Raw genomic sequence first — 18089 nt, forward strand, 5'->3', positions numbered from 1 at the left:
GCCCAGCCTGCGTGGCTTCAGCTGCTCCCTGCAGGCCCAGAGCAGCCTTTATCTGCCAGTTTCTGCACACGTGCTACTCCAGGCCCCCAGACCCCTCTCCCCACATTGGGTGAGGTTCCTTCCCACCAGGGCTCAGGACTCAGCAGGTCACCCTCTTCTCAAAAGCTTCAGGCAGCCAGGACAGGCAGATGGCACGCGCCACCCCTCTATGTGAGATGGGTGCTCTGCGCAGAAGAGCAGCCTGATAAGTCCACACAGCAAGTGACTCGCTGCAGCACCCAGGGAGTGCCCAGCTTCTCCAGCACCTTATCCATCACACTCAGGACCCACGAGAAGCTCCACACACCAAGGGCTTGTAAGTCACCTGGGCTTGGCGTGCCTTTCCTTCTGACCTCATCATAGAACAGCCTGCCCTGCTTCCGTACAAATCCCATCTCTGGATGATCCCCAAAGCCTCAAGGCTGAGATTAATTGGCTTTCAAAAGCACGGATTCAGCGTCTGGACGCAATCTGCCTGACGGCCAGCAGGCGTCACTAGCAAGCACCTGGTTTCAAGAAGGACCACATGAAGCTTCCGGGTTGGGGAGCGGCAGGAGAAGCCTCTGGGGAGGGGAGGGACCCACTGCCAAGCAGGCACCCTCTTCCAGGAGAACCTCCCAGCAGGGGCTGGAACAGCACTGGGGGGCATCCCATCACTTAGACTTTCTCATTTTAAAAATACCGAGCTGATCTAAGGTGATGTTGTAGGTTTACCTGTTGTGGTATAATGACGCATCATGGTTTTCTTGCAATTTCTGGCTCATAACTCTCCCTCGTCACAGTCTTTTGTTACAACATTGGGCGTGTCAGGCCTCAGGAAACGAATCCTCCCAGGTCTCCACTCTCACCTGACTTTCCATTGTAGGTCATAAGCCTCTCGCCAGAGCTCCCACCCTCTACCCTGGGGGAAGGAATGCTGACTTCAGGAAGCCTCCCTAAAAACCCACAAGGACAGGGTTTGGAGAGGTTCCTGGGGAGTGGTGGGGGGGCTGGGGGGTCCTCCAGGAAACCCCTTCCCCATGTCTCCCCCTACGCATCTCATCTGTATCCTCTGTAATACTCTTTATAATAAACTGTTAAACCTATGTGTTTCCCTGGGTTCTGTGAGTCACCCCAGCAAATCGAACCCAAAGAGGAGGTTGTGGGAACCCCAACTTGAAGCCAGTAGTCAGTCAGAAGTTCCAGAGGCCAGGACTCGTGACTGGTGTCAGAAGCGGGGCAGTCTTTGAACCACCATTGCAAAATCATAACTGAGACAGTGAAAGAAATCTGACCTAACCAATTCCATCTTGCTTCTAACCTCCAAGCTCTCCTTGTTCATTCCTGGGTGTAGGCCGAACTAAGTTTGGGAGAAACTTAGTTGGAAACAAAGACAGTAGCAGCCCTTTCCTGAAACAAACCCCCTTTTTGCCTGGGGACTAGACTGCCTTTGTAGGACTAACAAATTAGCCAAAAGATTAGAAATTATGGTTTAGGGCCAGGCGCAGTGGCTGGCCCCTATTGTCCCAGCACTTTGGGAGGCTGAGGCACGATCACTTGAGTCCAGGAGTTCGAGACCAGCCTGGGCAAAATGGCAAAACACTGTCTACCAAAAACATAAAAATTAACTGGGCATGATGGTGCACCAGGGAGGCTGGCGTGGAAGGATCGCTTGAGCCTACGAGGTTGAGGCTTCAGTGAGCCATGATCGCAGCACTGCACTCCAGCCTAGGTGACAGAGTGAGACCCTGTCTCAAAAAGAAAAAGAAGAAAAAAAGAAATTATGGTTTAGGAGTCATGCAGCTATAGGCTACAAGATTCTGACCTTCCCCAAATTGTTCCTGGGGTAACATCACCATTGTAAAACCTAAGATCAATCAGTGTTGGAGGTATTTGCAGACCCTGCACTCTATGGATCAGCTGGCACCCCCCAGAGAGATAAACTGGCTCATCCCATCTTGTGGCCCCCACCCAGGAACTGACTCGGTGCAAGAGGACACCATCGACTCCCTAGGTTTTCGTCTCCAATTCACTGGCCCCTACACACCAAGTTATCCTTAAAAACTGATCCCCAAATGCTCGGGGAGACTGATTTGAGTCTTAATAAAACTCCGTTCTCCCGCACAGCTGGCTCTGCGTGACTCACTCTTTCTCGATCCTAATTCCCGTCTCGGTGAATCGGCTCTGCCTAGGCAGCGGACGGGGTGAACCCGCTGGGTGGCTGCATCTTGGGGACTGAGCCCTCACCCTGTGGTCTGACCTCTCTCCAGGCAGGCGGTGGTGGAACTGAACTGAAGGACACCCAGCCAAGTCTGCTGCAGAACTGACTGCTCAAATGCCGGTGAGAAAGTCCCTCTCCCGCCACATTTGGTCACAGAAGTCTTCCTCTGTGCTGATGATGCTTGTGGTGTGAGAGTAGAGGAAAAACAGTGTGAGTTTTCCAGACCTGTGAATAAAATACACACAAAATAAAATCTACTAAAAATACACGGAGATGGGGTTTCTCCATGTTGGTCCCAACCTCAGGTGATCCACCTGCCTCGGTCTCCCAAAGGGCTAGGATTACAGGCGTGAGCCACTGCACCAGGCCCAAATATATATATTTTTATGACCTCCATATGTAAATATATTTAATACTCTTATTATTATTATTATTTTAGACAGAATCTGGCTCTCTTGCTCAGGCTGGAGTGCAGTGACGCGATCTTGGCTCACTGCAACCTCCATCTCCTGGGTTCAAGAAATTCTCTGCCTCAGCCTCCCAAGTAGCTGGGATTACAGGCATTTTGTATTTTTACTAGAGATGGGGTTTCACCATCTTGGCCAGGCTGGTCTTGAATTCCTGACCTTGTGATTCACCCGCCTCAGCCTCCCAGAGTGATGGGATTACAGGTGTGAGCCACCGCGCCCAGCTAATACCCTTAACTTACAAGACACTTTCTGGGACTGGAAGGCAGGTCCGGGGTGGCTCACTCACTTTGTACTCAGGACAGAGGACTCAATCTCAGCATCCTGAGTAGCTGGGACTACAGGCAGGCACCACCATGCCCAGTTAATTTTTTTTTTTTTAATTTCTTGTAGAGATGGGGTTCCACTATGTTGTCCAGGCTGGTCTTGAACTCTTGGCCTCAAATGATCCTCTCACCTTTAAATGTACTGAATTTAGCTCTTGCGGCCCCTGTTGGATTCCAGAGAGTGCTGCTCAGCCCTCTGGGAGGCTAAATTCAGTACATCCACTCTTTTGTTTTGAAACAGAGTCTCACTCTGTCACCCAGGATGGAGTGCAGTGGCACAATCACGGCTCACTGCAGCCTCGAATGCCCATCTAAAAACTACAACTCGGCCGGGCGCGCTGGCTCATGCCTGTAGTCCCAGCACTTTGGGAGGCTGAGGCAGGCAGATCACAACGTCAGCAGATCGAGACCATCCTGGCTAACACAGTGAAACCCCATCTCTACTAAAAATACAAAATAATTAGCCAGGCGTGGTAGCAGGCGCCTGTAGTCCCAGCTACTCAGGAGGCTGAGGCAGGAGAATGGCATGAACCCGGGAAGCAGAGCTTGCAGTGAGCCGAGATCCAGTCACTGCACTCCAGCCTGGGTGACAGAGCAAGACTCTGTCTCCAAAAAAAAAAAAAAAAACTACAACTCAAGCGATCTTCCCACCTACTTACAGGTATGAGTCACTGCACTCGGCCTCTCATCTACTCTTTAAATAGGTCCAGGGAACAAAAATTATGTACCTGTGACCCCTTGTTTTTTTTCACTTCCTCACTGACTGCCAAAGAGTAGCCACAACCATTTTTAAAACTGAAATAAGAGAGATCGGCAGTAGGTCTTAATTCTGTCAGTGGCACTTGCTGGAGAAGAAGGCACCACCACCATGAAGGAACATGAAGGGCTGTTTTCTTTGAATGTGCACTCGCCAAAAAAAAGTGAGTAAATGAGAAATAGAAGTTGAAGTCAAAGTCTTGTCATTGAGTTTAGACTTTGCAGACTTTTAGAACCACGTACACGTTTCATGTGCCAAAAACAAAGCACAACAAAAAACAAAAACCCTTAAAATCAGTAAGGACTCAAAATGAAGTAGAAACAGGTGAACCTAACTTGATTACAAGTGGGTAACTTGTAATAAACTCACAGGTATTTTTGTGTTTGTTGTTTGTTGAGATGGGATCTCACTCTGTCACCCAAGCTGCAGTGCAGTGGCATAATTATAGCTCACTGCAGCCTCAAACTCCTGGGCTCAGATGGTCCTCCCACTTCAGCCTCCAAGTAGCTGGGACTACAGGCACACGCCACCATGCCTGACTAATTTATTTTATAATTTTTTATAGAGATGGGCGTCTCACTTTGTTGGCCAGGCTGGTTTCCAACTCCTCACCTCAAGCGATTTTCCCCTCAGCTTCCCAAAGTGCTGGGATTACAGGCGTGAGCCACTGTACCCAGCCACAGGTATATATTAAATACACGGACACAGATACACTGAATAGATTTACATGTGTATAGTGTATAGAAACACACGTTGCCTAGTTCTATCCATTAAGAAAACCAAGAAGAAATGGCATCCCAGAAGCAATCTATCTGGTACTGGGATCTTGGTTTCTAAACACCACCTTCTAAACTAAAAGGAACCAGGACTCCTTGGAGAAATGACTGATTCTGGGATACGTCAAGGCAAGCATAAGACGAGCCTGAATTCTGTGGTGCCAGAAAGAAAGAAAATGCTCCAGAAGGTTGGGACGTGCTATAAGGACAGAGAGGCCAACTTGAAGGGGCTTCTAACACCTTAATCTGGACAATGTGAGCAACAAAGTACATGATAGCAACGGGTTAGAATCCATGGAATAAAAAGATGCACTAATACCAAGACCTCACCCCTGCACTCCAGCCTGGGCGACAGAGTGAGACTCGTAATAACACCGAGATCACGCCCCTGCACGCCAGCCTGGGTGGCAGAGTGAGAGTCCATCTCAAAAAAAAAAAAAAGATATACTAATGAAAATTAATAGAAAAATGATGAGAAGAGATGGTTCTTTCTTACAGGAGAATCCCAACTAATAAATGTAGGAGTAATGGAAACAGAAAAATCATTTAACAAATAGCACATTAATAGTTATTTTGGGGAAACACTCATGGGTGCTAAAATTAGTGACAGAAGTACATGGTTAGAAACAAGATCTTGTTGGGCGTTGTGGCTCAGACCTGTAATCCCAACACTTTGGGAGGCTGAGGCAGGCGGATCACTTGGGGTCAGCAGTTCAAGACCAGCCTGACCAACATGGTGAAACCCCGTCTCTACTAAAAATACAAAAAAAAAAAAAAAATTAGCTGGGCATGGTGGCAGGCGCTGGTAATCCCAGCTGCTCAGGAGGCTGAGGCAGGAGAATCGCTTGAACCCGAGAGACAGAGGTTGCAGTGAGCCAAGATTGAGCCACTGCACTCCAGCTTGGGTGAGAGAGAGAGACTCAAGTCTCAAAAAAAATAATTAATTAAAAAAAAAAAAAAAAAAAGGCTGGATGCGGTGGCTCACACCTGTAATCCTAGCACTTTGGGAGGCCAAGGTGGTGGATCACCTGAGGTCAGAAGTTTGAGACTGGCCTGGCCAACATGGTGAAACCTCGTCTCTACTAAAAATACACAGATTAGCTGGGAGTGGTGGTGGGCGGCTGTAATCCCAGCTACTTGGGAGGCTGAGGCAGGAGAATCACTTCAACCCAGGAGGCGGAGGTTGCAGTGGGCAAAGATTGTGCCACCAAACTCCAGCCTGGGCAGCGAAGAGAAACTCCATCTCAAAAAAAAAAAAAGAAAAAGAAAAAAGAAAGAAGATCTTTTACATAGTGGCAAAATATTTCCCCACAAAATACGTATTTACAAAGGGAAGGACCCCAACTTTGTGGATACACTTGGCAGACACCACCTCAGCCCCCGGGACCCGATGAGCACCAACAGCCAGGGGCATCCCGTGGCTCATAAGGCACTGGGAAGGACACAATTTCCCTGTTGAGGTTTTCTTGCCAAAAACGAGTAATATGAAATCAATTATGAAAAAACATCAGAGAAATCCAAAATGGGGGGCATTTTATAAAACAGTGGACTTATCATTGGATCCTGGACCACGGTATAGTCATCCATGAAGCAGCTGCTAAGCGAGAATAAATACTAGAGACCAGCTCATGGGATTATATTAACATGAACGCCAGTGTCTCCACGTTGCTGAAGGAACTGTGGTTCTGTAAGAGATCAGCATTCTCGGGGCTGTGGGTAAAGGGTACACGGGAAATCTTTGTGCTGCTTTTGTATCTTTTTCTAAGTTACAGATAATTTTTTTTTTTTTTTTTTTTTTTTTTTTTTTTTGAGACGGAGTTTCACTCTTGTCTCCCAGACTGGAGTGCAATGGCGCGATCTCGGCTTACCGCAACCTCTGCCTCGCGGTGTGATACCCTACCTTGTTTTAACCTGATTGATTCTCTCTTAGCTGAGAGCTGGACAGACTCCATGTTGGTTTCTTTGCTTGCAGCCTCTTATCCCCCTGCCTTAAGGACATACCTGGTGCAAGCCGACTCCAAGCACATCCAGGAATGCGCTTACTGATAAGAAACTGGAGCAAGCTGTCCCAGCAGCTCCTGGGAACGTGCTCTGTTGATGGTACCCAAAGCCCCTGCGTTTATCACTTTGTGATAATTGAAGCCCCTGCACCTGAAACTGTTTTTTGTTTGTTTTTTGTTTTTTTCCTGTAACTGTTTCTGTAACCATTTCTCTTTTAACTTTTTTTTGCCTGTTCTGCTTCTGTTAAAAAAAAAAAAAAAAAAAAAAAATTGCTTCAGCTAGACTCCCCCTCCCCTATTTAGACCAAGGTATAAAAAGAAATCTAGCCCCTTCTTCGGGCGGAGATAATTTCGAGCTCTAGCCGTCTCTCGGTCGCCGCCGGCAATAAAGAACGCCTGAATTAGTCTCAGAGTGTGGCGTTCTCTCTATAACTCGCTCGGTTACAACATCGGGTTCAAGCGATTCTCCTGCTTCAGCCTCCCGAGTAGCTGGGATTACCGGCGCCCACCACCACGCCCAGTAATTTTTGCATTTTAAGTAGAGACGGGCTTTCACCAGGCGGGTCTCGAACTCCTGGCCTCAAGCTATCTACCCGCCTCGGCCTCCCAAAGCGCTGGGATTACAGGCGTGAGCCACCGCGCCCGGCCTTTCTTTTCTTTTTCTTTTTTTTAAACTCAGACACAGCAAGGCTGCCCGGACGCGGAGCCGTCCTTGGCGGCGGAACCCGGGGAACTCTCCCGGGGCTGCGGGGCCCCGGTCGGCAGCGCCCACCGCCCCAGGTCATCCAAGGGCGACCGAGGAAACACTCCCGCCCCGCCCCGCCCCGCCGCAGCCTCCGCGAGCGGGTCCCCGGTCCGGGCCCGGCCGGGCTCTGAGGGTCGACCTCGCGCTCCAGGTCCCCACCGGAGCGCTGCGTCCGACAGGACGGCAAGTCCCGAGGTTTTCCACAGGAAGAGTGGTCGGAGCGGCTCCCACGCCGCCCACGCCGCCCGCCCGCGCCTCACCCGAACGCCCGCCAGCAGCGCTGCCGGGTCCCGCCGCGTTGCCACAGCGACCGGGTCAGTCGGCCGCGTCCGGCTGCGCTCGGTGCAGCGCTCGGGTCCCGCCGGCAGGAAACGGGGTCCCTGGCGCTGGGTTCCGGCCGCTCCCGCCGCGCCAGGTTCCGCGCTGCGCCCAGGCCCGAGAGACGCCCCGGGCCGAGCCGACCGCCGCCGCGGATCGAGGGAGGGAGCCCGGCCTCCTCACCGGTCAGCGGGGCGACTCCGGACTGGGTTCCGGGCTATGGGGACGGCGGGCTCCGCCGCGCGAGGCGCCCCCACCCTCGCCGCCCCCGCTCCGGCCGAGGGTCCCCAGGCGCCCGCTCCCTGAGGCCGCCCGGCTCGCGGTCCCGAAGGGGTGTCTTGAGCGTTTGCCCTGAGATGAGGGGAGCGCGGGGGCGGGGGCGGCGGCGACCGAGGCTGCCCGTGGGGGTCTGTACGGGCCGGGGGCGCCACCGAGTCCTGCCTGAGGGTCGGCTGCGGCCACCGGAGACTGGCGGGGCCCGGGCCGTGCGCGCAGCCGCTCAGATCCTGGGAACTGGGGGAAAGGACGGGGCCCGGAGGCGCCCCCACCATCCTGTGGGAACAACATCCTCAGAGCCAGCCATTCCCCACCATTCACATCCTCCGAAAATGGCACCTGTTCTTATCCATCTGCGGATCAACGAACGGAGCCCGGCCCCGGGACAGAGCAGCCTGGTTCACCCGAACCCTCAGCCCGCACTTCTGCGTGGGAGTGGAGGGGGTGTCTGGTGTCTGGGAATTCCCCTGGTGGGGCAATAAGCCAGGGGTCTGGTGTCATCCCCCATCCACATTGTTACCCTGGGTCCCTCCAATCCCTGCGGTGCCTGCAGCCCAGACACCCTACAGCCCGTCCTCCTGGACCCACGCGTCCCGGTGGGGCTGCCCCTCACCCACTGTCCTCAGTCCCGTCTCACACACCAAACCCTCTTCTGCCTAGGGGCCTTTGCGCCAGTTGCCTCTGCCTAGACCTGGTTCCCTGGATGCTCCCTCCCCACCCCACGTGTGTGTCCGGCTCCCTGGATCCACCCCCCACCCTGTGTGTCTAGCCCCCTGGACTCCCCTCCCCACTCCCTGTGTCTCGGTCCCTGGACCCCCCACCTGCCCCATGTGTCCAACCCCCAGGACTCCCCCCACCGTGTATCCGGCTCCCTGGGTTCCCCTGCCACCCCGTATGTTTGGCTCCTTGTCCTCCTGCTGCCTTCTCAGTGCCTGTACACCCCCAGCCTCATCAGACTTGTCACTCTATTAGAACAGGATGTAGGGCCTGGACTGTTGGCTCCCTGCTACCCCCACCCACAGGGCAGTGCTGGGGTTGACCTGGCCTTGGCTGCACATTTGGCCCCTGGATCAGCTCTAGGACTAGATGTACCCAAAAGGATGCCCATATCCCTGCCTCAGCTCCTGCCTCTGCGCACCCAGAGAGCTGCCTTGCCCCCATGTCCATGATGCAGCCACCAGGCCTGGGTAAGTGTGGGTGTCAGAGATGGGCTGGGCCACCCAGAAGAGGAGCCGGCACTTGCCGGGTCTGTATCCCGGCTCCGCGTGCGTCAGTGTCCCTGCCTGTAAAGAGGGATCTATAGGAACCCACGTGTGGGCCGGGCACAGTGCTCACACCTATAAACCCAGCACCTTGGGAGGCCAAAGGAAGGATCCTTTGAGCTCAGGAGATAGCCTCTCGCTCTGTTGCCCAGGCTGGAGTGCAGTGGCATGATCTCAGCTCACTGCAGCCTCCACCTCCTGGGTTCAAGCGATTCTCTTGTCTCAGCTTCCTGAGTAACTGGGATTACAGGTGCTTGCCACCACGCCTCGCTAATTTTTGTATTTTTAGTAGAGATGGGGTTTTGCCACGTTGGCCAGGCTGGTCTCAAACTCCTGACCTCAAGTGATCTGCCTGCCTCAGCCTCCCAAAGTGCTGTGATTACAAGTTTGAGCCCTCATGCCTGGCCAAAAAAAAATTTTTTTTTTTTTTTTTTTTTTTTTTGAGACGGAGTCTCGCTCTGTTGCCCAGGCTGGAGTGCAGTGGCCAGATCTCAGCTCACTGCAAGCTCCGCCTCCCGGGTTCACACCATTCTCCTGCCTCAGCCTCCCGAGTAGCTGGGACTACAGGCGCCCGCCACCTCGCCCAGCTAGTTTTTTGTATTTTTTTAGTAGAGACGGGGTTTCACCATGTTAGCCAGGATGGTCTCGATCTCCTGACCTCGTGATCCGCCCGTCTCGGCCTCCCAAAGTGCTGGGATTACAGGCTTGAGCCACTGCGCCCGGCAAAAAAATTTTTTTTTAATTAACTGGGTGTGATGGCACATGCCTGTGGTCCCAGCTACCTGAGGCCAAGGTGGGAAGATCACTTGAACACAGCAGTTTGAGGCTGCAGTGAACTATGATCGCACCACTGCACTTCAGCCTGGGCGACAGATCAAGACTCTGTCTCCAAAAAAAACCCCCTAAACCCATGTGTTATGGACAGGGCCTCTAAGAAGGTAATTAAGGTTACGTGAGTCCTAAGGGTGAGGCCCTGAACTGTTGTCCTTATAAGAAGAGGAAGAGACACCAGGAGTGAGCACACAGAGCAGAGGCCACATGAGGACTCAGGGAGAGGGTGCCGTCTGCAAGCCATGGAGCGGCCTCAGGAGGAACCCGCCCTGCTGGCAGCCTGATCTCTGACACCCAGACTCCGGAAGTGAGAAAGTAAATGTCGTTTAAGACCCCCAGGCTGTGGTGTTGAGTTACGCGGCTCCGGCAGGTCATTCACCAGGTCATGGGGATCCGGGCCTGGAATCATGTGCTGGCCACGTCAGCAGCATGGTGCCCCTGGTCACTGCTTCGGCTGACCACATGCCCGCATGCCCCAGGGACAGAGCAGGGTGTGCCACGGGCACTGCCTGGGTCCTGAAGCTGGGGCAGGCCGGTCTGGTCCTGCCCAGGGCCCTCACAGCCTGTGCTCTGATTCGAGGGCCGTTCAGTTGGGTTGAGCTCCATAGTTCCAGGGCACCCACCGTCAGCTCAGGCCCGAGGCCACACCTCACTGAATCTCCCCAGCAGCAGGTGCCCACATACTCCTAGATTCCCTCAAACCAAACTGAAGGTGCTGCCCCTGGCCACACCCTTGGCATCTGGGGACGCTTTTCCCTGCCCTTCAGCACTTCCTTTGGGGCAGAAAGATGTTTTGGAGTCCTGGACCCCCAGCCTGAAGAAGATGGCCCCCCCAGCACTGCAGCACCCCTCCCCCTCCTTCCCTGCCCCCTGGCACTGCAGCACCCCTCCCCCTCCTTCCCTGCCCCCCCCACTGCAGCACCCCTCCCCCTCCTTCCCTGCCTCCCTGGCACTGCAGCACCCCTCCCCTTCCTTATCTGCCCCCCCACTGCAGCACCCCTCCCCCTCCTTCCCTGCCTCCCTGGCACTGCAGCACCCCTCCCCTTCCTTATCTGCCCCCCACTGCAGCACCCCTCCCCCCTTCCCTGCCCCCCAACACTGCAGTACCCCTCCCCCCTTTCCCTGCCCCCCCCGCACTGCAGCACTCTCCCCCTCCTTCCCTGCCCCCCACACTGCAGCACCCCTCCCCCCTTCCCTGCCCCCCCAGCACTACAGCACCCCTCCCCCTCCTTCCCTGCCCCCCAGCACTGCAGCACCCCTCCCCCTCCTTCCCTGCCCCCCAGCACTGCAGCACCCCTCCCCTTCTTTCCCTGTCCAGTTCCCCAGCTGGGCTATACCTGGACACCCTCAGTGTGGGTGGCTGGGAGTTGGCTGAGGGAGACCACATTCACCTCACTCCTGGCCTCCAGCACCCAGCAGGACTCACAGGTGGAAGGCAGACAGGGTATGTGCCAGGGCCTGGGGCCACCAAAACAAAGAACCTCAAACTGGTCCTTTCTTCTTTCCCAGTTCAGGAGAGCTGAGGATGTCAGCCAGGCCACGGCCCCTCCAGAAGCCCTACGGGAGAATCCGTCCCACCTTTGCCTCAGGTAGCTGGGACCACAGGCACCTAACACTTCCAGCTTCCGCGTCCTTGGCTGCAGCCACATCGCCCCCTCCCGCCCCACATCCACCATCCCGCGGCTTCTCCTGCGTCTCTGTCTCCGTGTGCTGCCCTTCTTAGGATACCATCGCGTTGGAGTGGCACCACCCAGCCAATTACATCCACAGTGACCCTATTCCCATGCCACATTCTAATAGACCAGCGGCTACGACTGGATCCTATCTGTTTGGGAACCACCATTCAGCCCTGGACCTGTGTGGGGCTGATAGCCAGTGCTGGCTGCCCCAGGCCACCCTGCAACCACCCTCATCATAGATGCCACGACAGTGGAGGCCAAGGGCCCTTCCTGGTGCCCCGGTGAGTGGCATGGCCAGGACCTGACCCTCCCATGCCTCTGTGGCAGAGCAAGGTGGGTGGGGAACTGGCTGTCCTGCTCCCAGCGGCATTCCTGGCACCTATGCCCCGCCCAGCCCAGAGCAGATGTCAACACACATCTGGGTGTCAGGCAGCCCCGTGTCACTGAGTGGGGTAAACAAGGGAGGGTGAGAGGAAGGTCAGAAGGCCATGGCTGAGGGCGTAGGTGTGGGCTGTAGCTCTTGCTTCCCAGAACACAGACTGACCTTGGTGGCAGACCTCACCGTGGGAGCCCCCAAAAGCTGCTTGCCTGGGGCCTCCAGGCCTCTTGCGGGGCCCTAAAAGCACAGGGATCCAGAACAAGAGGTGCGGGGGCCCCCGCCTGGGCACCAGCCTGCATGGGCCAGAGCAAGCCACTTCCCCTCAGGTTTGGGGAATGCCTACGTCAGACTTGCAGAGGCAACTTCTCCATCTGCCTGGCTCCCAAGCCCTGTGGCAGGAGGGGAGCCAAGAAATGAAAGGGCCCGGTGGGTGTGGACGGGCCCTGTTTCCATCTGGACTTGGCCAGTGCCTGTGGCACGCCCTGCTCTGTCCCTGGGGCACCCGGGCATGTGGCTCAGCTGAAAGGGTGACCATGGGCACCATCTGCCTGGCTCCCAGGTCCTGAGGCCGGAGAGGAGCCAAGAAATGAAAGGGCCTGGTGGATGTGGGTGGGCCTCAGTGTCTGCCTGCTGCAGGAGGAGGGGGGTGGGCACTGACTCCTGGTTGAGGGCTGGGGGCAGGGAGGCTCCTCTGGACAGGAAGACCCTCCAGGAACAGACCAGCAAGACCGGCACTGTCCAGATGGGACAGGAGCCGGACAGCGGCGTCAGACACGCCCCACAGCGGCCACAACCACAGCCACTTCCCGGAGGTCAAGACCTGGAGGCTGGCCGGGCGCGGTGGCTCACGCCTATAATCCCAGCACTTTGGGAGGCCGAGGGGCGGATCACAAAGTCAGGAGATCGAGACCATGGTGAAACCCTGTCTCTACTAAAAATGCAAAAAATTAGCTGGGCGCGGTGGCGGGCGCCTATGGTCCCAGCTACTTGGGAGGCTGAGGCAGGAGAATGGCATAAACCCGGGAGGCGGAGCTTGCAGTGAGCCGAGATCGCGCCACTGCACTCCAGCCTGGGCGACAGAGCAAGACTCTGTCTCAAAAAAAAAAAAAAAAAAAGACCTGGAGGCAGGGCCAGTGCTGCCAGGGATCCTGGTGTGGACACGGGCAGGACTAGGGGATGCTCCCTCGAGGCTGGTGTGGAACAGGCCGTGCTGCCCAGCGGGTGGGCACCCAACGGGGCTCCAAGTCAGGCTGTCCTCCCAAGGCCGGCTTCATCCAGAAAGAGAGGGGCCGAGGTGCCCCGGCATCCACCTTCCTTGACTGCCCTGTCCACTGCAGGGACAGCAGCCTGTGGGCAGGAGGTGCTTTGAGGGAGCGAGGGGGAGCCTGGGGGATGCACGGCATTTCCACACTGTAACCACGTCCTGTAGAGGCCACAAAGTCCACCCGTCTTGGGGTAAAAGTGAAGAAACTGAGGCTGGGGAAACTAAGGGGCTCACGTGACCCCTGGAAGGGACGGGGCTGCACCCTGGCCGCTGACAGTGTGGAAATGGCGGTTCCTGAGCCAGTGTCGAGGCAAGGGGCAAGGTATGGGCGCTGTCAGAAGTCCCACGCCCCTCCCCAACCCCCCAGGAAGTTCCACTGAGCACTCAGTGCTGAGTCACCGGCTGCAGGGCCTGCAGTCCTGGCCGGACAGGAAGGTTGAGCAAGGCCTTGCTTTCCCCCTCGGGCAGGAGACACAGATCCTGGCACACAGTCCGGCCCCACTCCCCAGGCCCCCAACCCCATAGCCCTCCAGCCACAGCCTGGCTGCTGTCCTCACGCCCTTGGCTCTGGCCTGGTGAAGGCCAAGGGCACCTCAGAACCTCCCTGTGCCTTCGTGTGTCAGGCTGGGGCTGGGCACGAGGCCACAGCAGGGGCTGGCAGGTGGCGACCTCTGCCCCTTGACCTGGGGTGCTCCGGGTTGAGACATGGGGTAGCTGCAGTCCCAGCAGTGACAAGCTCTGCATAACCCTGGCGAGTGGACGGCCAAGGGGAACCCAGCCTCAGTCACTGGGCAGTGGACTGTCAAGGGGAGCCCAGCCTCAGTCACTGGCGAGTGGACAGCCAAGGCGAGCCCAGCCTCGGTCACTGGGGAGTGGATGGCCAAAGCGAGCCCAGCCTTAGTCACTGAGGAATGGACGGCCAAGGTGAGCCCAGCCTTGGTCACTGGCGAATGGATGGCCAAGGGGAGCCCAGCCTTGGTCACTGGGGAATAGACGGCCAAGGTGAGCTCACCCTCGGTCACTGATGAGTGGACGGCCAAGACGAATCCAGGCAGTCACTGGCGAGTGGATGGCGAAGGGGAGCCCAGCCTCGGTCACTGGGGAGTGGACGGCCAAGGTGAGCCCAGCCTCGGTCACTGGCAAGTGGACGGCCAAGGCGAGCCCAGCCTCGGTCACTGGGGAGTGGACGGCCTCGGCAAGCCCAGGAGGTCACTGGAGGAGGAGAAATGCAGGAAGAAGGCAGCTCTCGACAGCGCGGTGGATGCACAGAGCCCTGAAGGAGCCGTGTGTGAGGTGCCGAGGGTGTGTGCAGGTGGAGCTTGGTCAGGGAGGCCGCACCAGGACCACCAAAGCGGGTGATACCTAAATGACGTTCCAGGCCAGGGAAGAGAGGACAGAGGCCCAGCCAGGGCTAGAGCATAAACCAGACTGGTGCTGACCACGGCAGAAGGGCAGAAGGTCCCCTCCGGCTGTGCGTGGAGAATGGACAGCAGGGACGAGGGCCTGGGGCCAGGCTGGTGGCACTGGCTGTTCCTGAAGCCCGTCACTCACCTGCATCTGTTCCATCCAGGCGCTGGGGTGGGCAGGACACCAGGATGCCAATGGCTCACTGAGCCTCCGGGGGCACCACTAGGGCCTGGGGACCACGGGACTTGCCACTGGACATGGGGGTTGAGGATAAGGGAGAGAGAGGCTGAGGCAGCCCGGCATGAGCCCAGCAGGACTGGGGTTACCGTGAGAGGAAGCTCCTGAGGGCTGTGAGAGTGGACAGGGCCACCCCGGGCTGGTGTGGGCAGGGAGGAGAGGAGCAGGGATGGGGCTCAGGAGACGTGGAGAAGACCCTGGGCTGCAGAAGAGGAGGACGCCCAGGACCAGGCAGGGCCCGGAGACCGGGGCAGCAACAGAGCCTTGCTGGGCTGAGGCACTTGGGGGTTGGCCTGGAGGCCTGGGGAGGGCGTGTGGGGCAGCAGCACACTTTGCTGGTGCCACCTGGGAAAGTGCCCACCCGTCTCCAAGGGGCGGGGGAGGAGCTAGTCTGTGCAGAGAGCAGGGAAGGTCGGGTCACCCCCAGGCACTTGCAGGCCGTGGGGGCTCCCCAGGAGCCGGTGGCTGCTAGTAGGGTCTCACAGGCCAGAGGCCTTGCTCCCTGGGCCTGCTCTGTCTCTGGAGGCCCCAGCTGGCAGGGGGACCGATGGGGCCCTTCCCCACCAGCCTCCCAGGTGCCGGTGGCCGCCCCTGAGCAGGGGGGTCCGAGGCCCCTGCCTGGGCTGCTCCCCCACTGCTTGGCCAAAGGATGCAAAGAGGGGGCGGGGGTGCTGCACTGAGAAGTGGGGCTACAGGCAAGCACGGGCTGCGCTGCTCCCACCGTCTTGAGTTCCAGCCCTGACTCCTCTTCCACGCTCCAGTCCTGCCTCCATGGCAGACCCAGGGCCGACGTGGGCTCCAAGGAGGGCAGAGGAAACCCTGACCCCCCAGTCCCCAGCTCAAGAGGAGGCAGGGGTGGGACACAGGGCAGGTGGAGAGGAGAAAGGGGGAAAACCGCACTCCAGGATGCTGGACGCTCAGGGTCGGTGGGGCTGCCTTTCACAGCAGGTGGGGGGAACTCTTAGGGCCACGCTCTGTCCAGCCTCCAAAAGGCTGAGCCGAGAGGAGAGGGCAGTGTCCCCACCCATCCAGCCACCTGCCACCCCAATCCTGGGACAGAGTTGTCTCTGTTGGCCCAGCCTGGCGTGGATGCCCCAGGCTGGGCTCGACGGCCACCAAGGCTCTGACACCCCAAAACCTTCTTGCCAAGGAAAGATGTTCCTCCCCGAGTGCCCAGGAGAGCTGCCTCCTGCTCCATGCCCGCCACTGAGGCCTCCAGCTGATGACCCCCTGGCCTGCTGAGGCTTGAGTGTTGGGGCCAAGGGGCTAGGGTAGGGCTCCACTCCACCCCAGGAGTGGGAAGGGGAGACCCAGGGCAACCTCTGGCCCCACAGGCAGCCCCTGCCCGGCACACCCACTCCAGCTTAAACACGGAAGCAGGCTGACAACAGATTTTTGTCCTTAGGATAGATTCCGGCCAGGTGCGGTGGCTCACGCCTGTAATCCCAGCACTTTGGGAGGCTGAGGCGGGAGAATCACCTGAGCTCAGGAGTTCAAGACCAGCCTGGCCAATATAGTGAGACCCTGTCTCCATCTAAAAGAAAATTTTTTTTAAGTAAATAAGAAAAGAAAGTAAAGATCTCTTCCACAAATGTGCTGGGACAACTGGATATCCACATGCAAAAGAATAATGCTGGATCCCTATCTCACACCATGTATAGGTATGAATGGAAAATAGATCAACAAACAAAACATAAGAGCTAATATCATAAAACTCTCAAAAGAAAGCATAATTTATTTAATTATTACTATTTTTTTTTAGAGTCTCACTGTCACCCATCCAGGCAGGCGTGCAGTGGTGCGATCCCGGCTCACAACAACCTTTGCCTCCTGGGTTTAAGCAGTTCTCATGCCTCAGCTTCCCGAGTAGTTGGGAAGGCTACTGGCGTGCACCACCACACCGGGCTAATGTTTGTATTTTTAGCAGAGACGGGTTTCTACTGGCCAGGCTCGTCTCAAACTCCTGGCCTCAAGTGATCTGCCCACCTCGACCTCCCAAAGTGCTGGGATTACAGGTGTGAGCCACTGCACCCGGCCCAGTTTTTTGAGACGATACCAAAAACACAAGCAACATAAGAAACAAAGATACAATTTTGTGCATCAAAGGAGAGTGAAGGCAGCCCATAGAATGGGAGAAAATACATAACTGCAGACCATGTATCTGTTAAGAGTTTAATACCCAGAACCTGTAAAACTCAGCAAAGGGCCGGGCATGGCAGCTCACACCTGTAATCCCAGCACTTTGGGAGGCTGAGGCAGGCGAATCACTTCAGCTCAGGAGTTCAAAGAACAGCCTGGGCAACATGGTGAAACCCGGTCTCTACAAAACCACACAAAAACATTAGCTGGGTGTGGTGGTGATGCTCGCCTGTCGTCCCAGCTACTTGGGAGGCTGAGGCGGGGGAAGCTTGTGTGAGCCCGGGAGGTGAAGGCTGCAGTAAGCTGAGAATGCACCACTGCACTCCAGCCTGGGCAATAGAGTGAGACCTTGTTCCAAACGTGAAAGAGGGTAAAACTAAACAACAACAACAAAGACAACCCAATATAAAAACAGGTAGGATCCAAATGGACATTTCTCCAAAGACGATACAAAATGGCCAGTGGGGTAGGCCGGGCACAGTGGCTCAGGCCTGTAATCCCAGCACTTTGGGAGACCGAGGCAGGTGGATCACGAGGTCAGGAGATCGAGAGCATCCTGACTAAAACAGTGAAACCCCGTCTCTACGAAAAATACAAAAAATTAGCCGGGCGTGGTGGCGGGCGCTACTAGGCTACTCAGGAGGCTGAGGCAGGAGAATGGCGTGAACCCGGGAGGCGGAGCTTGCAGTGAGCGGAGATTGCGCCACTGCACTCCAGCCTGGGCCACAAAGCGAGACTCTGTCTCCAAAAAAAAAAAAAAAAAAATGGCCAGTGGGCATAAGAAAAGCTGCTCAACATCATTAGTCATTAGAGAAATGCAAATCCAATCCATAACGAGACACTACTTCACACCACAAGCACGGCTTTACGAAAAACAGGCCTGGTGTGGCGGCCCGGGCCTGGAGTCTCAGCCAGGCAGGAGGTGGAGGCGGAGGCGGGAGGATCACTTGAGCCCAGGGGTTCCTGCCTGGGCAACATAAGAAGATC

General features: G+C 56.3%; 1 protein-coding gene and 1 long non-coding RNA gene across 12 annotated transcripts in view; one reads left to right on the forward strand and one right to left on the reverse strand.

Annotated features, from left to right (window-relative positions):
• CCDC57 (coiled-coil domain containing 57) overlaps positions 1-8088 on the reverse strand; it is a 110655-nt gene extending 102567 nt beyond the window's left edge. For 3 of the 10 annotated variants that reach the window (XM_037993422.2, XM_073005509.1, XM_037993421.2), the window contains exons 1-3: positions 7571-8088; positions 2266-2464; positions 754-1766 (exon numbers count right to left, since the gene is read on the reverse strand). In XM_037993422.2, the coding sequence (XP_037849350.2) occupies positions 754-778 (25 nt within the window). In that variant the 5' untranslated portion in view covers positions 779-1766; positions 2266-2464; positions 7571-8088. The other 7 variants (XM_037993413.2, XM_073005513.1, XM_073005510.1 and 4 more) reach the window with 6 other exon arrangements.
• Positions 7719-16690, forward strand: LOC140708738 (uncharacterized). Of its 2 annotated transcripts, none has more exons than XR_012088956.1 (2): positions 7719-7813; positions 11507-16690. It is a non-coding gene; the product is annotated as an uncharacterized lncRNA (long non-coding RNA). The 2 variants fall into 2 exon arrangements; XR_012088957.1 differs by lacking the exon at positions 7719-7813 and adding an exon at positions 8204-10312.
• Positions 16691-18089: the final 1399 nt, after the last annotated feature.

Source organism: Chlorocebus sabaeus, chromosome 16 (assembly GCF_047675955.1).
Source record: "Chlorocebus sabaeus isolate Y175 chromosome 16, mChlSab1.0.hap1, whole genome shotgun sequence".
Classification (NCBI taxonomy): domain Eukaryota; kingdom Metazoa; phylum Chordata; class Mammalia; order Primates; family Cercopithecidae; genus Chlorocebus; species Chlorocebus sabaeus.